General features: G+C 35.0%; 2 protein-coding genes across 2 annotated transcripts; one reads left to right on the forward strand and one right to left on the reverse strand.

Annotated features, from left to right (window-relative positions):
- Nucleotides 1–1,866: 1,866 nt before the first annotated feature.
- LOC133031392 (uncharacterized) lies at nucleotides 1,867–10,161 on the forward strand. Its single transcript, XM_061104877.1, has 8 exons — nucleotides 1,867–1,881; nucleotides 1,984–2,406; nucleotides 2,502–2,583; nucleotides 2,822–3,028; nucleotides 3,140–3,245; nucleotides 9,089–9,259; nucleotides 9,369–9,438; nucleotides 9,598–10,161. Exons 1-8 carry the CDS (start codon nucleotides 1,867–1,869, stop codon nucleotides 10,159–10,161), a joined length of 1,638 nt encoding a protein of 545 aa, XP_060960860.1.
- A 5,810-nt stretch (nucleotides 10,162–15,971) lies between these two features.
- On the reverse strand, nucleotides 15,972–20,939 carry LOC115705995 (NADH dehydrogenase [ubiquinone] iron-sulfur protein 1, mitochondrial). Its single transcript, XM_030633489.2, has 5 exons — nucleotides 20,316–20,939; nucleotides 19,627–19,873; nucleotides 18,625–18,919; nucleotides 17,250–17,624; nucleotides 15,972–17,096 (listed from the first exon to the last, which is right to left on the reverse strand). Exons 1-5 carry the CDS (start codon nucleotides 20,743–20,745, stop codon nucleotides 16,197–16,199), a joined length of 2,247 nt encoding a protein of 748 aa, XP_030489349.1. The 5' UTR covers nucleotides 20,746–20,939; the 3' UTR covers nucleotides 15,972–16,196.
- Between the last annotated feature and the right edge of the window lie 3,890 nt (nucleotides 20,940–24,829).

Genomic DNA, 24,829 nt, shown 5'->3' on the forward strand with positions numbered 1-24,829 from the left:
AAAAGAATTCCATATTAATGCTATTCCCCCAAACAAACAAAATTACTTTTCCATTTTTTATTTGGTGGAATTATAATTTCATTCCACTACTTATCTCTCTTCTACTCTAGCCATGGGCCAAGCCCAACAAACCCTAACCCTAGCAAACTGAAGATTAACCTCCGTTGATACCATTCTTGTGGCTGTCTTCTTTGATCAGACTCACGCTACAAGTGTCGGGCTTCCTTGATTGGTGGTAGTGTTGCCAGAGGTAATTTATTTCACTCTCTCTCTCTCTCTCTCTCTCTCTCTCTCTCTCTCTCTCTCTCTCTCTCTCTCTCTCTCTCTCTCTCTCTCTCTCTCTCTCTCTCTCTCTCTCTCTCTCTCTCTCTCTCTCTCTTCATTATCTGGTTTGGTGGTAGTTGATATTGTTACTTATTTTTCTCTAACTGGTGAGGAGGAAGGATTCAAGTTGCTTTTCTTCAAATAAAATGCTTTACTTCACTGATTCGTGGTTATATTTTGATTTATTTGTAGTTGCAAAAATATTGATTTTGTTTTTGTTTGAGATTTGTTGACCAATTGGAGTTAATACAAAATATTGATCAATTTCTCCAACATTTATCTGACGTTTGATGTATTCTTTTAAAATGCATTCATTTTCCTAACTGTTGATTTATTCGCTGATTGTTTTCATGCTGTTCTGTTTGATTTTGTTTCAAGCTACCATGATATTTTGGGCTCCATGTGTCTGATTTTATGACTGTGAGAGTAAGGTGTGACTCTCAGTAAATCTAATATTATCACATAATATATTATTATGTTTTTTTGTTTGAGTTTTTTAATGGCAATTATATAAAATGGTGGTTAAGAAAAGAGTGAAGAATAAAAATAAAAATTAAGTGTAAAACAAGATGAAGAATACATTTATTGCTTTGGTGGAGACCAATTGTCAAGTTGTTGTTAATAAGGTGAAGTGTAATTGGAATGATAAATCATCTTTGGCAGATTTAATTTATAATGTATCTCTTTCTTTGTCTAAATTTCCTAATGTTTCCTTTGTTATGTTCCTAGAGAATGAAATGTTTGTGCTCATGACATATCTAAGAAAGCTTTAGGATTTAACAAAGAGGTTATTTTGAATGGTGTTATTATGACTCTTAATTAATCTCTTTACACCCTGCTCTTGTTTTTGTTTTTATTCTTCTTTTCTAAATTTCAATTCTACTCAAGCGTTCTGATTTCTGAAATGGGGTTTTTGATCATGTTTGAGAATTGGGTTTTTTTAATGGTTTTTTTCTTTGTTGGTGATGATATTAGCTTTAGTTTACTTAATGAAAACTTGGTTTTTCAGCACAAATTTATGTTACAACTTTTCTCATGTTTATTCTTATAGATGAGTTGTTAAACATGATAAATTGTTGGATCATATATTCATGTTATTAATAACCATTTAAGATGAGTAAAAATAATTGATTACTTTGCATAAGAATGTCAGTAGTCTATCTCATCTCATACCATTGATTTGAGTGTGTGTTTGAAAGTCGGTAATTACATATGAACAACTAATGTTTACTAGTTACACAAAAAAAAATTACATGGTCAAACAAACGTGTCAAATTATTTAATTACTAATTTCTTGACTTGTACTGGAAGTGTTCCTAATTTAAAAGACACTCATCTAATACCCCGTTCATATGTCCTTATCTTGATAATACTACTTGGAATTGGAAAGGCCTCCTATGAAAATGATAGTTAGTTCCTATAGGTTAATGTTATAGTATCCCTTATTCCCTTGGTCTTTTCTTATCTCTCTTGGTGGAAAGTTTCTTTATAAATTCTAACAATGGTAAGTTTCTTTTGCTTAATGATTGTCATTGTAGGACAATGACTCGCTTAACTGTAAGTGAAAGACAAATTTTGAGAAAAAATAAGATCATGACTACTCTTTATATGTATTGGATGAATGTATTGCATGTTGTGCAATGGTTTTTTAAATTATAGGAAAAAATTATTGAGCACAGTATTGAATCAAGCTCTTTTGGAAGACAATTATACATACTTGATATTTTTGTCAATAGGCAAATTGTGCATCAAATAGCTTATGAGAGTGATGTCATTTGTTTTGATCAACTTAAGATGAATAGAAAAGCATTTAGCACTTTATGCATAATGCTTGAAACTAGGGGTGGGTTAAAAGCATCTAACTATTTACAAGTAGATGAACAAGTGGCTATATTTTTAAATGTAATTGCTCATCATGTGAAAAACAGAGTCGTTAGATTTCGATTTATGAGATCGGGTGAGACTATTTGTAAATATTTTCATAATGTGTTACATTCAATCATTTGGCTACATGAAGAGTTATTGAAAAGATCTGAATCTGTTCTTGAAAATTCAACAGATGAGAGGTTGAAATGGTTCAAGGTATAATATATATTTCTTGAATCAAAATGGTTTAGGTGGAAATAGTTTATTTGTTTGAAATAGTAATAAGAAAAACTTTGTTTATGATATGGTAGAATTGCTTAGGAGCACTCGATGGAACTCATATTAGAGTGAGAGTACCTAGGAATGATAAACCAAAATATCGTACTCAAAAAGGTGAAATAGCTTAAAATGTCTTAGGTGTATGCTCCCAAGATTTGCAATTCATATATGTGTTACCTGGTTGGGAAGGCTCTGCAGTAGATGGTAGAGTTTTACGTGATGCCATACGTAGAACAAATAGTTTGTACATGTGTTTCAAATGGTAAGCTTGGTGTTTTAGATTGTACATTTTTATTTTTGATTAGTAGCTCATTTAGGAGACAACTTAATTCCCATCTTTATTTTATTTTAGGTTATTATTACCTTGTAGATGCTGGATATACTTATTGTAAGGGATTTCTTGCTCCATATCGAGGCCAACGTTATCACCTCAACCAATGGGAAGATGGAAATCCTCCTAAAAATCCACAAGAATTTTTTAATATGAAGCATCCATCTGCTAGGAATGCCATTGAGAGATGTTTTGGTACAATTAAGAATCGATGGGAAATTCTTAGGAGTCTGTCATTCTATCTAATAAAGACTCAAAATCGAATAATTTTGGCATGTTGTTTGCTTCACAATTTTATTAGAAGAGAAATACTTACTGATAATACTTATATGCATTCAGAGAATGAGATTAACAGTCGAGATGAAGAAGATGTTGATGGATCCATAAGAAGTATTCAAGCTTCTGAAGAGTGGACAACGTTTAGAAATAATTTAGCACATGAGATGTATTGTAACGGCCTAATCTATAGGGACGCCACGTATATGATTTTATAAACTAGTTTTATACTAGTAGAATAATTAATTATTAAAAACATTGATAATATTAAAAACTTGACTCAAATAAAACACTAATAACAGACATTATAACGGCATAAAAAGTGTGTTCTGGGAATCCCTGTTATAAAAAGTTTGCTAAAGAAATATATACGACAACCATTTAAACATAAAATTAAAATACACAGCAAATACAGCTAGTCGAAAACAACTCCTGGTTACTCGGCACGCAGGCCGGTGAGGTCAATATGTACATTGCTAGAGAAGACTGCCACCTCATGGTTGATCTAGTTTTTCTTTGCCTTTACCTACACCTCATAGCACCCATAAGTCACAAGGACTCAACAAGAAAAGTAATAATAACAATCATATAGTTTATTATTTGAATATTGTCATTCATACACAATAAGAATCAAACCATCACACATTGTTCATAAGATGAAATCCAAATTACTACTGGCATCTGCCATGAATAAACATCAGTATACAGATATTTGGTAATACAAAACTATTATACCAATAATGGAATTCATATTCATTTAATCATATAAATAATATACATGTTACCTCATAAAGCAACAATCTTCATAACATCACATTGCCTAATCAGGCAAGTCGATGCTTTAATTTGATAATCTTATATTGTATCGCCTAATCAGGCAAGCCCATGCCATAGCCTGGCACCATATGTCGCATAACTGCATCACCTAATCAGGTGAGCCTGTGCCAAAAAACCTGCACCCATATATCATACAATTGCATCACCTAATCAGGTGCGCCCGTGCCACAATCTGGTACCGATATATTGCATCGTCTAATTAGACGAGCTCGTACCTACATCCGGTACTTATCATATGTCACTGACGCTGGTACTTACGCCAAATACGTCGCGAGGAAAATCGCATCACCTAATCAAGTGAGCCCGTACCTACACTTGGTACTCATCATATATCACTGACGCCCGTACTTACGCCCAGTACGTCGTTAGGAAAATTGCATCACCTAATCAGGTGAGCCCGTACCTACACTCGGTACTCATCATATATCACTGACGCCCGTACTTACGTCCAGTACGTCGCCAGGAAAATTGCATCACCTAATCAGGTGAGCCCGTACCTACACTCGGTACTCATCATATATCACTGACGCCCGTACTTATGCCTAGTACGTCGTTAGGAAAATTGTATCACCTAATCAGGTGACCCCATATATCATATGCATAATATTATCACATTATCATTACTCAACCAATTAGTCTTTTCATTATATAACAATATTAACTATATCTCAATATTAATCAATCCATAACAATATTAATTGTATTACATACAACGTACTATACAGTACAATATACTTTTCTTACCTTTAATCTAGGTGCATATATTTTGGTCAAAGCAAATGGAGAACTATCACCGATTATCTCGATCCTATGTCACAATAACGATAAACCAATAAGTGTTTATCTCAAAACACTGCTTAATATTCACATAAGACAATCTAAGGTTTTCTACCAAACTCCACGGTATAAATACACTAAAATAAAACTTATATTTTGGCTCTAAAACATACACCATATTTTAGAGCTCGTCGAAAGCTTCAAAACGGTATATAGAATGTCAAAAACAGACACCCGAGTCAAAAGTTAGGACAAAAATACAATTTCTGATCTCTTGGGAATTTCTAAAAACTATACAACTCGAAAATCCCAATTTTCGCACTCACCGAAACACTACCAAAACTTATCCAAATCACTCCAAACTTCACAGGACGCATATATACCATAAATATCACCATCCTTACGTAACAAAAATAAAAATTGACCCCTTAAATGAAAAACGCCATTAACGTTCGGACTAAGCTTTAAAAAGTTTCAAACTCGATTTCTAACTCAAAATCACCTCAAATTCAACAAGAAAATATTGAAACTAGTCCCATGACTACCCGAGAACAATTCTATAAGGTCAGAACCTTCATAACTATTCTAATTCACAAAACCCCCATACCAAACTAATTGTTTTTAAACTTAAAACGAAATTAAACCATACCTTAAGCTTTTCCTCTTCAAGGATTTTCTATCCTACAAATACCATAAATATCACCATCCTTACGTAATAGAAATAAAAATGGACCCCTTAAATGATAAACGCCATTAACGTTCGGACTAAGCTTTAAAAAGTTCAAAACTCGATTTCTAATTCAAAATCACCTCAAATTGAACAAGATAATATGGAAACTAGTCCCATGACTACCCGAGAACAATTCTATAAGGTCAGAACCTTCATAACTATTCTAATTCACAAAACCCCATACGAAAATAATTATTTTTAAACTTCAAACGAAATTAAACCATACCTTAAGCTTTTCCTCTTTAAGAATTTTCTATCCTGCTACTACCATAAATATCACCATCCTTACATAACAGAAATAAAAATTGACCCCTTAAATGAAAAACGCCATTAACGTTCGAACTAAGCTTTAAAAAATTTCAAACTCGATTTCTGTAACACCCTAACTACCTTAGGCGTATTACGTGATTTTTAAACGTACTGTGCAGCTCGTTGCTAATCAACGAGGTTTATGGAAAAACGTGATTAATTAAAATTTTGCTTTTTAATTAAACTTATAAACCATATTACAAAAGACTCGGGATCCCGATTTATAAAATCATTTACAAAAGTTTTAAGCATTTTAACTATTACATAAAATTAAAAGTCGTCACGACCGGTTACAAAAATTCAGCCTTCTTTATCCGAGATCGTACGCTCCGGGGCTAACGCCAGAGCATGTACAATCTCATGCGCTCGCTCACGGTCCACCTACACATGAACATGTAGTCGACGGACTCGATCATACATAAGCGCAATCTCATGCGAACTCTTGCCATGTCCGACATGGAGCCTTCTTGCCATGAAAACGTTCATAGGGAACTATTGACAAATATCCTGCTACGTGTCCAGGTCATACATTGCTGTCATACTCCGGCTCTTTTGCCATGAGACCAACATGATAGGTCAATACTCTATCAAACATGAAAATATTGGAACTAGTCCCATGACTACCTGAGAACAATTCTATAAGGTCAGAACCTTCATCACTATTCTAATTCACAAAACACCCATACGAAACTAATTGTTTTTAAACTTAAAACAAAATTAAACCATACCTTAAGCTTTTCCTCTTCAAGGATTTTCTATCATGCTACTACCATAAATATCACCATCCTTACGTAATAGAAATAAAAATTGACCCCTTAAATGAAAAACGCCATTAACATTTGGACTAAGCTTTGAAAAATTCCAAACTCGATTTCTAACTCAAAATCACCTCAAATTCAACAAGAAAATATTGGAACTAGTCCCATGACTACCCGAGAACAATTCTATAAGGTCAGAACCTTCATAACTATTCTAATTCACAAAACCCCCATACGAAACTAATTGTTTTTAAACTTAAAACGAAATTAAACCATACCTTAAGCTTTTCCTCTTCAAGGATTTTCTATCCTGCTACTACCATAAATATCACCATCCTTACATAACAGAAATAAAAATTGACCCCTTAAATGAAAAACGCCATTAACGTTCGGACTAAGCTTAAAAAAGTTCCAAACTCGATTTCTAACTCAAAATCATCTCAAATTCAAAAAGAAAATATTGGAACTAGTCCCATGACTACCCGAGAACAATTCTATAAGGTCAGAACGTGCATAACTATTCTAATTCACAAAACCCCTATACGAAACTAATTGTTTTTAAACTTAAAACGAAATTTAACCATTAGCTACTAACATGCTTCCTAACGAGCTTTTCTTTTTTCATAACGAGAATAAAATAAACCGGTTACTAAAGCAATAAAGGCCTTCTTGTCCCCCAGGGGATCGTACGCTCGGGAGCCTAGCTGGCCCCAGGATGCATTGTACGATCTCGTAAGCGATCGATTCGGAAGAATTTTCTATCCTGCTACTACCATAAATATCACCATCCTTATGTAACAGAAATAAAAATTGACCTCTTAAATGAAAAACTCCATTAACGTTCGGACTAAGCTTTAAAAAGTTCCAAACTCGATTTCTAATTCAAAATCACCTCAAATTCAACAAGAAAATATTGGAACTAGTCCCATGACTACCCGAGAACAATTCTATAAGGTCAGAACCTTCATAACTATTCTAATTCACAAAACCCCCATACCAAACTAATTGTTTTTAAACTTAAAACGAAATTAAACCATACCTTAAGTTTTTCCTCTTCAAGGATATTCTATCCTGCTACTACCATAAATATCACCATCCTTACGTAATAGAAATAAAAATTGACCCCTTAAATGAAAAATGCCATTAACGTTCGGACTAAGCTTTAAAAAGTTCCAAACTCGATTTCTAACTCAAAATTACCTCAAATTAAACAAGAAAATATTGGAACTAGTCTCATGACTACCCGAGAACAATTCTATAAGGTCAGAACCTTCATAACTATTCTAATTCACAAAACCCCCATACGAAACTAATTGTTTTTAAACTTAAAACGAAATCAAATCATACCTTAATCTTTTCCCTTCAAGGATTTTCTATCCTGCTACTACCATAAATATCACCATCCTTACATAACAGAAATAAAAATTGACCCCTTAAATGAAAAATGTCATTAAAGTTCGGACTAAGCTTTAAAAAGTTCCAAACTCGATTTCTAACTCAAAATCACCTCAAATTCAACAAGAAAATATTGGAACTAGTCCCATGACTACCCGAGAAAAATTCTATAAGTTCAGAACCTTCATAACTATTCTAATTCACAAAACTCTCATACGAAACTAATTGTTTTTAAACTTAAAACGAAATTAAACCATACCTTAAGCTTTTCCCCTTCAAGGATTTTCTATCCTACTACTACCGGAGCTTAGATCGCTAAGTTTTGGATTGAAAGTCGTAGAAAATGGATATAGGGGAAGAAGGTTTTATCAAAGGAGGGAGAACGAGAGTTTCGTTCGTTCTTTCGTTATATTGTTTTTGATATAACTTATATAATATACATATATATAAACTTTCATCAGCGTGAAAGTTAAAATTTTAATAATAATATAATATTAATAAAAAAATTTATTATTAATAATTATCTTATTATTTCTTAGCCACTAAAAAACTTCTATTTCTAGGGTAATTGGCCAACTCCGAGTACCCCAAAAGACGCTGGTATTTCTAAAATCAATTTATCCCAATAGTCCCATCAATATTTCTAACTAAAACTGTTGTGACATTTTCGGCCTCCAATCGGGTCTCCAAGGTCGCCAAACTTCAAAATATTTTTATTCCACATATAGCTCATATTACATTTACACATGCTATATAAATCTCTGTAATTAACAAACTACGATTATTTACTCACTTATAGCAAAATTTAAATTTTATACTGAAATAAATTAGTAGGATCATACTCTCACTTATTACCTTATTAACTCATAATAAAAATACAAACCCTAATTATTTACTATTAGGCTTATCGGGATATTACAAGTATAGTAAATGGAGGGAACGTAGGAGAGCATGGTAATTTTTTTTCTTAGATTAAATGCACAATGTTTATCTAGGTTTTATATTTGTTTTCACTTGGCTATGCCAATTTATTTGATTGGTCGTGTAATTCACAACATTAAAATTTATCTTTGAATTTATGTTTTTTTATTATTATGTATATCAATTTACATTGTTTCTTTAATATTGAATAGCTTTATTTTTCATTCAAGTTTAACATTTCAATTCTAGTTTTTAGTTTTACATTATTTTGATTCCTTATTTCAGCATGGAGACTTCAAAAGGAAGAGGTCCAGGACAAAATAAAAGATTTTGGAGTGAAGATGAAGACAAATACTTGATTGAATCACTTATGGAGCTAAATAATGAAGGAAAGTTTAAAGCTAAAGGAAACTTCAAGCCAGGTTATCTTAGAGCTATTGAGATGAAACTAAAAGAGTGAATGCTTGGATGTGACATACAAGCTAAGCCACACATTGAGTCTAGAATGAAAACTTTGAAGACTCATTTTCAAATAGTACATGAAATGTTGACTGAACCTTTGTAGCGGGTTTGGATGGGACAGTAATAGAAAAATTGTAATTGCAGAAAAATCAGTGTGGGAAGCATATTTGCAGGTACTTATGTTTATATATGCTCTATTATAATACTTTTTGACTTGGCATAATGTTTGGGACTTCTTATAAAATACTTTTGTATATATACTTTAGAGATATGTGAAGTAAAAGATAGGTTATGTAGTGAGACTTATTGGTGTTTATTTTGTATACACGCAGAGTCATAAGGAAGCAGCCCCATTCAAGATCAAGTCATTCCCTTGGTATGACGACTTGTGTGCAGTTTTTGGCAAAGATCGTGCAACTGGAAAACATGCAGAGACTGTAACAGATGTTGTTGAAGAACTTGAAGCTAAAAAGGAAAACACTACACTTGGAGAAGATGATTTCAGCAATGCTAATAATGTGGATGAAGTGGAATCTATGTCTGTTTCAGATGCAACAAGAGGTGCTCAATCTCACACTCAATCAGATGGGTCTTCAAAGAAGAAAAGGAAAGTTGCAAATCATGAAGAACTTTCAAATGCACTTACACAATCAGCTTGTATTATCGCAGAGGTAATTGAAAAAGCTTCAATTCGTTTGAGTAAAGCTATTGGCTTGAATGAAAAGCATATGCAGCTCGAGAAAGAGTTAGAAAGGACCACTACACTTACTACAGCTCAACGTCATAAGGTAGATCGCATGATTATGCAAGATAATGCTTTGGTTTCTTACATTTTCAGTGTCCCAGATGATGAGAAGGATGAATTGGCGAGAGTTCTTTTTAATAGCTCTCTTTAGTACACAGCTCGGGAAAAAGTTAGAAAGATCATGTTTATTCACTTTGATCTAATGCAATTTGCAGGACAATTTATATTTCCTTTGACATTCAGTAGTATACAAATTATAATCTTTTAGATCTGGTGTAATGTGTTATGCTCCTAATTTTGCAAACAATTGTTTTAAGCATAAATATGGGTATTGGACATGAATACTTATATTTTTTGTAGTGAAATTTTATATATGGACAATGTTTGATCTTATTAATTAAAAAATTAAAATGTTTAGTTTAAAATTTTCATGTGATTATATAGTTTTTCTTTTTTATAATATATATTTTTTAAATAAATAGTAATTCTTTTTAATACATATCAATTTTTTTAAAAAATATATGTATAAGTTGAATATATTTAATTTAATTTATTAATCATGTTTTAAAAATAATAGTATTTTTGTTCAAAATTAATTTATTCCATTCCATTTCATTATATAGTCAACCAAACATAAGAATATGTATTCAATTATTCATTCCATAAATCTAACCAAACAACCTAATCCTATTCCTATTCTTATTTCATTCCATTACCATTCATATTCCTATTCCATTGTTTTCATTACCTCCAACCAAATGCCACCTTAGTGTAAACCATTACTAGATTCATGGATGTCCTAATCGTGATCTTCAGAAAAGCTAGAGTTGTTAACTAAGGTTTGCATGTTTGATAGCTATTCTAAGTGATCAGGGGTGGACCATCCTATGGTCATTAAGATAAGAAAGTGTTTGTTTCAACAAATACTACTTTTCTAAGAATATGACTAAATCTGAAATAAAGTATCAAAGTAGAGGAGATATTTTTTATTTTGATTCCATATTGTTCTATCATCTTATTTGATATAAGATGGTCCCACTGCCTCTGTTGTCTTGACACAACCGATGAGGTTAAGACCATTAGTGTTCTTAGTGGGAGAGTTTTAAGGAACTCACCCTATTATGACTTGGGAGACACTTGTGATGAAAATCCATTGTTAGTTTAAACAAGTAATGGATAGTCAGAATAAGGAACTAAGAAGAAAAGCCAAGAGAACTATGGTTAAAACCATTCACATGGAATAACCTAAAAGTTTTCTATTACAAGGACAAGAAGGGAAATTTTGAAAATAAGTCTATTCAATGGACTTAACAAAACATCTTGTTCCTAGTATTAAAGGTTTAAGTTTATCTAAACCGATGGCTTATGGTATACGTGGTGATTTAATTACTCTAGTGCAAGCAACTTACTTTTGTAAGTTGTTGGAGCATTTTTTTTCTCCTCTAATGGCAATCTATAGAAGCTTTTCAACTTCTAGACATATATTTCATTTATCTAGGGAAAAGTTTTAACTATTCCAAAAAAGATAAAAGCCAAGGAAAGAATTCCTTAGGATCAACTGTGAGAGGTCTCACATATGCTTTTATTATGCATTAGACCAGACACTTATTGTTGAGTGGGAGTAATGAGTAGGTATCAGATTAATCCAGGAAGTGAACACTGGAAGGAAATTAAGTAAAGCTTAAGATCAAGAAGAGGAACTATATGTTAGTCGATAAGGGTGGTATTTTAATACTCTTAGACTACACCAAATCAAGTTTCTAGACTTGCTTGATGCTAGAAAGTCTATTGATGAGATGGTGATTACTCTAGGGGTGGAGCAGTGATTTTGGAGAAGTATAAAAATTGGTCTGGAATCTCTAACTCTACCAGTGAGACTGGATGTTAAAGTTGCAGGAAAGATACTTATTCAATCTATGGAAAGTTCTATACAGTTTTTCGTATTGTACCAATAATTAATTAACGACTAGTGTTACTTCCTGAATAATACAAAAGTAGTTGCCAAAAAGTAAAGAATCCAGTATCCCTAGAGGAGTAGACATATAGAAAGGAATTTCACATTATACAGGATTTTGTGATTAAGAAATGTAATGACGGAGAAAGGTTGTATTGAATGCAACCTGTCAGATCCTATTACGGAGAGAATACTACATACTACACTTGATCTGGATATCAAGGTGTTGAGATTATTTGAAATGCACTTTTTGTTTTATATTAGTGCAAGTGGGAGTTTGTTGGGTTTTGTGCCCTAAATAAAACCATTTCAATATAATCAGATTTACTAATTAATATAAGATCATAAATCTCTTTTATGTTGCATGGTTCACATGATTTATTTCATGATTATGTTTAATGTATAAATTCTATTAAGTCCAGAACATATATATTTGTTCATGATTATAGTGTCGTCAGCACAGTGGAATATAATCATGATTATATGTTTAAAAGTTTAATTCCCATGATTTGTCAATTCACTGGATTTAGACAGACATGATAATTAGGGATAAAGTATACTTACACCTTGGATAAGTGTTATGTCCTTTAGAGGGCATTGGCAAAGTTTACCAGTATCGGATGTATGGAGTATACATTGGAAGAGACCGATATTGATATTGGATAAGATATCATAAAGTTTCTGTTATATCTTTTTAAGTCAATATCAATGGTTGATCTTAGGTCTATGGATCTTAATCTTGATATGGTTAGGTTCAACTTAGTTGTATTATTAATGTTCTTCAATTTGTTCGTTAAAGTCGACCAATTGGATCTTCTCGTGACATACAGATTAAGGACAAGGTAGTTCAATTTAGTGGGCGCGCTGATCATAGATATGGAATTTATAGCTTCTATAGGTATTTAGAAGTGAAAAGATTATTTCTTTCGAGCTTGACTGAATAGAGATAAATGATTGAGGCCTCATTTCAGTAATTATATTAGTTTACTGAAATATCATTTATAGGTAGCTAAGTGTTTTAAGGATAAAATACATTGAAGGGTAGAACGGTAAATTTGTCCTTATTCAGTGTAGATCATCTATAGATGATCTTTGACTATTAGGATTGTAACAATGGATAATCATAACGTATCTATATCGTGGTACATATAGAGCTTTCTATATAACTGGGAGTGTATTCAATTCCAAATCTATAGTGGCGCAAGGTAAAATTAATAAGTAGGGAATTTGGTTGATGAATTCTAGACCTACTTATTGAAAGCTCGGTTATATAGGCCCATGGTCCCCTCACTAGTTGAGATAATACTACTTGCAGACTCAGTTAATTGATTTTAATTAATCAATTATAATTCTAAAATTAGACTATGTCTTATTTAAGATTTTTTATTAGGCAAGGGCTTCATTGTGAAGAGAAGAGGTTTCGGGGTCAGTTTATTAATTAAAAGACTTTGTATGGTCTAATTAATAAATTACATAAATGACAATTTTATTTGATAATTAATTATAATTATTAAATAAATAGTTTTGGTATTTATAGGATTGAATTGAAAAATATGGTATTATTAAAAGAAGAATAAGTGGTTGAAATAAAGTGCCAAAATTGTAATTAGAAAGTGGTCCCATTATCGTGTACGGCCATGATGTTATGTTTGCCTAATATTTTATTCTTTTTTAATTCATATAATTCAGCCCTAAGCCCTAGTTGAAACACTATAAAAGGAACATGATGCTCTCACTCATCCAACTAATGTCAACTTGACTATTCAACCAACCTAGATGAGAGAGTTCCTTCCTTAGTGATTTCACCTCCTTCATTGTTCTTCCACATTCGAACCTTGAGTGAATGAGTGCCATGCCCACACATAGCAAGTCAAGTACTCAATCATAGTGAGTAAGACGGTGGTAACCAAACTCGAAAGAGAGAAAGAGATCCAGGTTCAGATCTTGATAATGCTCTGCTACAGAAAGGAATCAAGGGCTAGAGATCTTCAACGGAAGGAGTTATTATATTCCACTGCAATCAATGTAAGGTTTTCTTAAACCCTTATGTGTTTATTTCATTGTTTTAAAAAATCCATATTTAGGATGTTAATTCAACATACTTGTTAGTAAATCTAGATCCTGGTAAAATATTCCCAACAAAAATACTATAGCAAGAACTAGGGTTCTTAACGTGGTAAAACCCTATCTGTAATACATAAAAAGCCTCATAGGTAAATACATTGACTCGTGGACTAAGGTTCATTAACACCTGAACCACGAAAAAATCTCATTCTCATTCACTTAGTCGTTTATTTAATTTGTTAAAGCTCTTAAATATTTGGTTTCTGAAAATCTTGGTAAACAGATATAATTTGGGGTTTGCTGCTAAGCACCATACTTTTGTAATTTTGAAACTTAAACATAGAATTTTTAAGTCTTTTTTTTTTTATAGTTGAATTATTAAAAGTTGAGTTATTAAAATTAAAATCATAAAAATGTGAAATAAAAAAAAAATAATTACTTGTTATGTCTTGTTCATTTGTAATTTTTATTTTATTGATATAATTTGGGGTTTGCTGCTAAGAACCATAGTTTTGTAATTTTGACACTTAAAAATAGAATGTTTTTATTTTTTCTTGATAACTGAAGTTTTAAAAGTTGAGTTGTTAAAATTAAAATCATAAAACTGTAAATAAAAAATAAGTACTTATTTATTAGGATGTAACATTTTTTATATTTGGAAAAAAAATTACACATTTTTTTTTGTGTAATTTTTAAGAAGAAAAAAAATCACAATTCACAATGAAATTAATTAGTGACAAATATATTATACAAAATTTAAAAAAATTATTTGCAAACATGTAAAAAATATCTACAAAATGGCCTAACATATTTGTGCTATTTTCACAAAGCAAGACTACTTTTGGGTTCGCTGGATCAATAGTATCTATACGAAGAATCAAGACTTTTGGCTCTTTACGACGAGTTCGAATAGATGTTGGTATTTTAGAGAATTTGTCAAGCTTAGAGATGTCATCGATAAGCATGCTTTCTTGGCTGCTAGTAGTTCAGGGAAATTTAAGGCGAAAAATTTCTACTTGTCCATCATTTCAGCAGATAAGTTGAAGTACCATAAGGTAGTTTGGCACAAATTAAAGGTCATGAAGCACTGTCTTATTCTGTGGCAGGCCATTAATTTGACTCGTGATCTTCTTGCCAAATTTCTTAATGTGGGGTCTTGCTATGCCCAGTTTATAAGGTTAATTCTAAATCTCACATTTTTCTTTTATTTAGCTACATTTTCTCAAAGATGATGGTTTCTGAAGTTACGAGTTGGTTAGGCCAAATTAATTGGCCTAGTAATTTTGATGATTGGATGGTTCATTGTGTTGAGCCTCTGAATGGGATGGTGGTCTCTATTACTTCTGTTGTAATAGCAATTGATATGTATTATATTTGGTGTAGTCACAACAGATGCGTATTTAAAGCTACTTGTGGTTCAGCAAGAGCTATTAGCAATCAGATCAAACATTGCATTAAGATTAAAGTTCACTAATACTATTGTACTTTGTCTAAGCTTTTTCCTTTTAAAGAGAAAAATATAATAACTGTAATCAACAATTTTTGAGTTGTTTGGTTGCAGCGTCTAAGCTTTTTCCTTTTAAAGAGAAAAATATAATAACTGTAATCAACAATTTTTGAGTTGTTTGGTTGCAGCTTTTGCAGTGTGTATTGTTCAGTAATAGTTGGAATAAAATTTTCTTCCTTTCCAAAAAAAAAAATGTATACATATATAAATTGCATAGTTTTTCAAAACGAAACTTCGGTATGTTTAATATATAAAAGCGAATAATCTGTAATCCATAGTGTTTGATGTTTAATTTATGAGTATCTTGTAAGCGCAAGAAGAGAAGACTTGTTACCAAATTTAATAAAAATTAAAAAACATTTTTTGAATATGTTTCAAAAGAGATCCCTTCCAAAAATAAAAATATTTAAATGTTAGAAATAATTAAACAGACAGATTGTGAAGCCCAAAATATAGAAGCCATCGGTTTTACAGCAAAAATGTTTTTACATGGCAAACATATTACATTCAAGGAAATGCTAAATAATTTTATTGGATGTACCCTCCAATGAGGTTCCAGAATCTCTGGCCAAACAAAGCCTTGACGGCTTAAAGAAAAGATTAAAAGGAGAAATTAAATAAAAGTGAATATGCAACTTTATTAAAATTATACAAATTCACCTCACTTTTTCGACAGTAGCGCACTGCATTGTGCCATTATCTTTGATGCTCTTGTGATCGGATCAGTCATATAAAAGTTCTCAACAACAGTTCCAAATGGATCTGAACTTATTTTCTGAGCAGATTTAGGCTTCAAGAAAGGTGAAAATGAAGCTGGCTCTCTTTCGTCCACATGCAAGAGGTTCGGTGCAACAGTCTTGATACGAGATCTGATTGCTGCAAGCGAATCATATGGCAATGGAGTCCCTACCACCTCAGACAGAGCCCTGATAATCTTCCAATCATCTCTGGCATCACCTACTGTTGGGACCGCAGGCAATGTTTGTTGAGTGCAACCTTCAGTATTTTCATATGTACCCTCCTTCTCGCTGAATGCCGATGCTGGCAAAATTACATTTGCACGATACACACCCCGATCCCCATGATGTCCCTGATAAACCACAAAGGCATCAGCGGGAACCTTATCCAAGTTCACATCATCAGCACCCATCAAATACACAAATTTGGAAGTCTGGAGGCTGTCTACAGACTCTGGCACAAGACCCAGGTCAAGTGCTGCAGCCTGGGCAGCACTGAGAAGCAAAACATTGAAACCATTCCAATCAGGTCTGATAACTTTTGCATTATTTGCTATGGCTTCAACAGTTGAAAAAATTGCATCCTTGTCTACCCTATCAAAAAGTCCAGCACCAACAATGATGACAGGGTTCTTTGCATTCAAGAGGACTGAGCTAAAGGGATGGCAACCCTCCGCAATTTCAACTAGTGTCTGAGGAGAGGTGCCAAGATGTTGATGATCATAGTTGAAATCAGCTTGAGGGCCAATGTAACCAACTTTAGCATGATTTGCTCTAACAGTTTTTCGAATTCTAGCATTTACCATAGCAGCTTCAACCCGTGGCTGCAATAGACATTAGATAAATAAATTCAGGTAATTACATTTGTAAGTATAAACATACTCCCAGCATGTTACATTTATCCATAGAAACAATAGGGGGGATACGTTTGATACCAAATCTATACTAAAAATGAAACAAAAAAGTCACGACAATACCTGTGTACCAACTAAGAGAAAAGCATCCCCCTTCTCAAGATCAGAAATGCTAGTATTCATCAGATACCCAGAGCGAAGATCAGCATCCGCGTATGAACCATTTCTTTCACACCACACATTGTTTGATCCCAATCGGTTCAAGAAGTCTTTCAGAGCCATCATGGATTCAGCATCAGATAGCTGACCAGCAATCCCAACAATTTCCTCTGGTTTAACTTGATTGACAATTTCAGCAACTACAGAAAGGGCATCAGCCCAACTCACAGCTCTAAACCGTCCATCAGCATCACGAATCATAGGGTCATTTAGTCTTTGCCTCTTCAAACCATCATAACAGAAACGAGTCTTGTCTGATATCCATTCTTCGTTAATATCCTGAAATAGGTGGCAAATAGCACTACAACTTTAACACATGACAACCCACTAGCAGAAATTAGCATTATCTGATATCATGTCATTTATGTTATGCAACAGATGAAAAACAAATTTAACACAGAACAGCCCAAGTAAACAGCTTCAAAGCTTAGCTATATGGACGATGTACACATCCTTAGCACACTATTGCTTATAAGGAAAGCTCAAAAATGTTTCGAAGGTGATAGCCCAACAACTGTGTAGCCCGTGAACATCATAAGGTCCACTGGTTGTTCTACTGTATACCCAACAACTTAGAAAAAATATCTATAGGAAAACGTCTATCTTATATGATTGGTAAACAATTTACAGGTTTAAATCCATCTGCAGGATATTAAAAATTTGAAGGAAAAAAAATAGAATAATCTAGTTTGTGAAACCCGAAAGCAAGGGTCTACAAATAATTCAACTACCAATACTGAATGCAAATCAATATGGCCACTGACAAGTAGCTCAGTCAAGCAAAGTCAAAGATTACCCACATACTCCAACACTTCAGTACCTAACCTTACACTTCAGTGCCTTATAGAGCACAAACCCCGAATTTCTGTACCTTACCTGATGAACTCCAACTAAAGAGCTTCAAAAATTGCCCGTGTGAAAATATCCATAAGATAGTGAATGTCAACGACTAAATTTGGTACCGAAAGTGTGCGACGTGGCTGGAAAGTGCATATTTTAATACAGTGATGCAGTATAGACCTCAGAATGTTGCAACCATAACACATGGTGATAATGCAGAGCATTCTACATACAAGATTTATCTGATTCAACTGAAAAAGAGCCATAGTTTATCCATGAGACAAAAACGTATATAAAAGTTAATCGAGTTCATACTTCAATTTGATTAGCCATCTATGACTAACATAACTTTATAAACTTGGCAAGCATAAACCTCTCGACATCTGAAATATGTCCATGCAATAAAAATGTATATCTAGTGAAGATTGAGAAAATCTACCTCATTCAACCTCGGAATAATGCGCATAACCTCTGGACCTCTACTGTCAATTCGTATGTTGGAGCCAACAGCATCAGTAACATCAATGCTCTCAGTTCCTTTCAACTCCCAATTTCGGGCTTTAAATGCAAAAGGCTTTGAGGTCAGGGCACCAACAGGACATATATCTATCACATTTCCTGAAAGTTCACTTGTCATCAGTTTTTCAACATAAGTCCCAATTTCTTCTCCACTTCCGCGACCTAGCATGCCAAGATCTTGAACCCCAGCAACCTCTGTCGCAAATCTGACACATCTGTTTAACCAAATGCATTTCACATCAGAAGCTTGCTAGATACTCTGACAAATAAATAAAGACTTCATACTAAACTGAGAAGTCAAAACAGTATATAAATAGTATGATTTACACCGAACAGAATTTTCAAGAAACAAAATAGCTGTTTTTAATTTAATTATTAAAACATTAATTCAAGAAAGTGCAGGCTTACTAGCTTGATATTTAAAATGAAAATTCAGTGAAAGATAATAATTTCATGCGTTGGACAAAGATAACCCGGAAAAAAAATTGTCTACAATTGAAATACAAAATCACATCTATTACATTTCAAAAAAAAAAAATCACATCTATTACATTACAAAAAAAAAAATCACATCTATTAAAATAGTAATAACAAAAACAATGATAATGACGACGATTCAGTTTTTGCTTCTAGAATACCATTGAAAACATAAACCACATACTAAATAAACTAGCCCAAAACACATATGAATAGCAAAGAGTTTTACAAGGAGAAAAAACCTTAAGCTATGTTGATTGGCGAAAACTATCTAACTGAATAAACATTGAGCATTGAATATTAATGACCTAGAAAAGAAAAACTAGCTAATGAGAAGCTGATGAAAATACAAATTAATTTGATGATACAAGTTTCTTGACTAAAATAAACTATGAACCCCATATGTGGGACTGCAGTAGAAGTGAATAACTAAATCGAGGCTGACCTAGTACATTGAATACACCGAGTCATAACAGTTTTCACCAAAGGACCAAGATTCTTATCAACAACGGATCTCTTCATATCAGTGAAGCGACCGCGATCAGATCCAAATGCCATGGATTGATCCTGTAGGTCACATTCTCCACCCTGGTCACAAATTGGACAGTCTAATGGGTGATTCATCAGTAAAAACTCCATTACCCCTTCTCGAGCCTTCTTTGCTACTGGAGTATCCGTCTTTATTTTCATCCCTGGAAAATATATTATCAATGAAATTACAAACACGAGCAAACAAATTAAGCAAAACTAAAAATTCAAATAGCAACACGCCAGCAGCGCTGTTAAACAATATATGAAACGAGAGAGATTCTCTTCTCTAAACCAAAAGCCTCTCATACAACAAATTGTGATCAAGCTACTGCACATAATAAATGGAAGTTGCAAAAGAACCATAAACCATTCACTCCATTAGTAAATGTATGAGACCATATAATATATATATATAATATAGTTCTAATCAACAAGACTTTGAATATCACTTATATCCAATTATACTTATATCCGATTATATGATACACTAATTTAAAATTCAAATAGTAAGAAGATATAACCCTAAATCAGCCATGATAAAATGTAACACATGCTCAAACACAAAAATTACAAATAAAAAAATCAAAGTGGGAAAACCCTAACCAGGGAGGGCGGGCATGGCGCAGGAGGCAACAGGCTTGGGAGACTTCTCTACTTCGACGAGGCACATCCGACAGTTACCGGCAATGGAAAGGCGGCTATGGTAGCAGAAGCGTGGAATGTCAACGCCGGCAACCTCGCAGGCTTGCAAGACAGTGAAGCCCTTGGGAATCTTGACTGGGTAGCCATCGACGAAGACCTCGATAGCGTCTTCCGGGTTGGGTAAATGGACTCGGGCACCGCCCACCGGGGTCCGCGGAGAAAGATCTGGAGTGGGCTCAGGCTGAGCCTGGGCGGCCGCCGATTGGTCGGCGTTGTGGAGCTCCGGTGTGGAGGATACGGCCCTGGTGAGGAAGAAACCATTTTTGTGGGAGTTGAGGAGCCTAGAAGCTGAGGGTCTTATGACTCTCGAGGCTAGCGATCCCAACCCCATTTCTCTACTTGTTGGTGGTGTTGGTGGTGTTGCGTATGTTGTCTCCTTCTTCCAGACTGAGGAGATCTCTCAGAACTCACCAAGTTGTAGCGCAGATGTTTGGTTGCTTAAGATTGTCAATTCTCCTGTTTCTGCCGCACTAACACAATTGCAGTCACAATTGGGCCATAACTTATTGGGCTAGGCTTCCTCTATCCAACAATAAGCAATACCTACTTTTTCAATTCTATACTTACAATACATTTTATTTATAAATATACATCAAACAAATTTATTTATAAAAATTAACAGTGTTACATGAGCTAACATATTGTTATACCCAAAATTTAGTTGCTATCTCAGTAGAGGACACGTGTCACGATAAGGGGAATATAGATCGATGCAATCGCTCTATATGAAATAACTCATTAATTACATGAGTATCACATTATATTTGTAACTCGTAGGCTGTAAGGTCTTAGGCGAGGAACTAATATACAAACTGGTACTTAGCATATAAGCGAGAAACCATATGACACTGAATGCGAATTGCGAGGCATCAAGGACAGTACATATTGGAAAACGAAAGCGACATATATCAATTGCGAAAGTCCTTAGTGTACAAACTAAGTGTTACAGACGGATCGACTCAAGACTAAGTAAGTGAGGTGCCTGTCTCGTTATGGGAAGACCTCATATAACTTCATCCCGTTAGCTTCAGCGAGGCTCACAATCCTGGCAAGTCAGAAGCTAGCATTCAGGTGAGTTCCGAAGAATTCATTGTACATAAGAACCGTGATCGACATCAGACATGCATCGTCGACCTCAGAAGGAAAAATAGACCCAGCTCGCTATTGAGATCACTGGAACCAAGCTTTTGTCGAGATAACTCCAGAAACAATAATTAAAGACATGATTTAAAACACGATCATTTTGACCCAGTAAAAGCGAGAAAATTACAGCTATATGATTTTCAAATCATAAATCGCATTTATACTACATGATATGTAATCAAATCCCATGATTTTAGGGATGATTGATGTAAACATATTACAGTCAACTTTGTAATTAACTGTCCACTATGTAATTATAAATAGTGGCAGACAAGATCAAAAAAGGGACGAAAAAACTCATACAAGAGAGGCCCTGAAAAACAATCAGAAATCTGAATAAGATTGACTCGTGGACTATGCAGAATTTTGATTGCAAAACCACATAAAAAACCTTGTGTTCATATTTTTATTTCTATAGTTTTTATTTTTTTTTTTCTGTGTGAAATCACTATTGTGAGGCTCAAATTTAGTTAACAAAAATCTTCGTTAACAGTTTGGTGCTTTCATTGAGAGCCTCTGTGAAAAAGCTCAGAAAACCCTCCCTTCTTTTGAAGAAAACCCATCTCCTTCATGGCTGAAAATCCAGAAGATGTTAACACCCCTCATGAGGAAACTAATCATCGTCCTAGGAAAGAGCCCATAGGCTCCAGGAGGTCTACTAACCCGCAGTTCAGACGGACCACTCATTCCAAGAGGACTCAAACTGAGGGTGGCTCCAGTGCACGGACCACACGTTCCCAGAGAACCCAACCTAACGTTAGTCCTAGTACGCGGACAACACGCTCGAGGAAAACTCAGTGTGGGAGTGGTCAAAACCCCGGGACGAGGAATGGAGAGCTCAATCGTGGAGGTGCCCAGCCTACGGGAGAAGGTACTTATGAAACGGAAAATTGCCGCCTGAGACGTCGTTTGGAAGAGGCGCAGCGTCAAAACGTTGAGTTAGAACGTGATGCAGCCTTGGTCAGGCCAACACAGGGGATAAATGCTCAAACTCAACCTGAACCTGGAGTGAGAAGACCACGAGGCAGACCTCGTGGCTCACGAACCAGGAGACAGGAAAATGCATGGGAGGAACAACCCAGGGAAAATGAGACACCACGTAAAAATCAAAACGAATAGCCAGACGGGAGACAACTGAAAACTGATGAATGAGAAACCCCCCATGACAATGAGGAGGATCTTGGCACTCAACTGGGAGGACGGAGGTCACCTACTAGAAATCACCAGCGTTCTTCCTAAACCCATAGAGCGAGGTCTCGTACAGACCCTAATGGGGGAAATACGACAAACCACTCTCGGGGGAAAGAACAGAGCGTGAAGAAGCAAGTGTGACCTCGAGGCGGTTAAGAACTCACAGTCGATCAGCTCAAAGAGGAGAAAGTACTCAACGAGCTAATGATCGAGAAAGTATGGGAACCAGCAAATCTGTGAGCCACTCAAAGACAAAGTCTATGAGTGGGACACAATCTGTGAGTAAGACGAGGTCTGCCAGCAATTACTCCCAACTAAATTTGTGAGAGCACTTGAATCAAAAGAAACCTGACCTTCGCTAATAGCTTGGTCCAAAGCAAGAGGATCCAATCCAATTGCGGATAAACGAGCTGGAGGACAAGTTCAGGAGATATCAAGTGGGGGAATTAGGGAAACCATCTGGATATGACTCTGACGAGGAGCTTGAGCCGTATCATCCAGATATAATGAATACCCCTTTTCCTTCAGGATTCAAAAACCTGCATGTCTCGTCATATGACGGAACCACTGATCCAGTCTCGCATTTGAATAACTTTAACACAATAAAGCGAGCGAGTAATGTGACAAACAATTTACACTGTATTTTGTTCCCCACCTCGCTTGTTGGAGCAGCAAGTAGCAAGTTTAACAAGTTTACTCATCATTCGATAACTTCCTGGGAGCAGTTGTCCAAAGATTTCAAGAAACAATTCCAGGTTGCTAGGGATAGGCTACCCAAAGCGGCCTCGCTCACCAATATAAAGCAACAGCACGACAAGACACTTAAGGCATACTTAAGTCATTTTAGCACGATTGCGACTAGGGTTAGGAATTTGGATGATAGCACGTAACTCACAACCCTTCGGGCAGGAATCTCTACTGATCCATTAACCGTATAGGGCGAGTTGTGGGATGACTTACAAGGACGTCTAGTGAGAAGCATCACTGAGTTCAACGAAAGGGCTCAAGTGTTCGTTCGGAAGGAAGAAGTCTGAAAAGAAATAAATTTGTTGAAAAAAAGCTCGGGAAGCAAACCCAGCAATGTTTCAACAGATACTGTTTCCACGAGAATTGATAACTCGGGGGCTTCTGGTTCAAAGAGAAAGGACGGAGTTAAGAAACCGCCGAATGATAAAAAGAAGCAGAAGATGCATGATAAGTATGTGCCAGTGTATACTATTTATACTGAGCTTAATGAAACTCGGGAGAATATTTACCTCGCACATGAGCAATAGGTTGCCTTTGGCAAGCCTGAGCCCATGAGGAATTTGAGGAGCAAAAGAGATCCTAACAAGTATTGCAAATTCCATAAGGATATTGGGCATACAACCGAAAAATGTCGCCAATTGAAAGATGAAATAGAAAGTCTCATCGCTCGAGACCATTTTAAATAGTACGTGAAAAGACAGGGCCATGGATACAACCAGCCCAGTCTGCCAAATAACTCAAATAACCAGGGGTTACAACCTCTTCCTGTTGAAGGAGAGGACATCCTGGTTATTTTGGGAGGGCCACATATCGCAGGGGAAAGCAATAACGCCCAGAAAAGATATGTGAAAGAGATAAAAAACGAGCAGTCAGCCTTTGCCTTGGATCCTTCCAAGAAAGTGAAAATCGAGGAACCTCCCATTGTATTCACGGAGGAAGACGAGAAAAATGTGAGGTATCCTCACGTCAATCCATTGGTGATTACCATTCAACTCGCCAATAAAAGGATCAAGAGGGTGTTAATAGACAATGGGAGCTCGCTAAATTAAGGCCTTGTATGGTGAACCTTTGCGGATTCACCGGGGACAGCATTGCCAATCTTGGCATAATTGAGCTTGCATTAACCTTAGGCAAGGCACCCTTATCTGCTACTGTTATGCAACACTTCTTAGTTGTCGACCTGCCATCGGCTTATAACATATTGTTGGTCATTCAGCACTGATCGAATTAGGGGCAGTTAGTTCGATCAAGCACCTATCCTTGAGTTTCTAAACACCAGATGGCGTGGGAGTGGTGTGTGGCGACCAGATGCTGGCTCGTGATTGCTATCGTAT

Source organism: Cannabis sativa, chromosome 9, assembly GCF_029168945.1.
Source record: "Cannabis sativa cultivar Pink pepper isolate KNU-18-1 chromosome 9, ASM2916894v1, whole genome shotgun sequence".
In the NCBI taxonomy this organism is placed as follows: Eukaryota; Viridiplantae; Streptophyta; class Magnoliopsida; order Rosales; family Cannabaceae; genus Cannabis; species Cannabis sativa.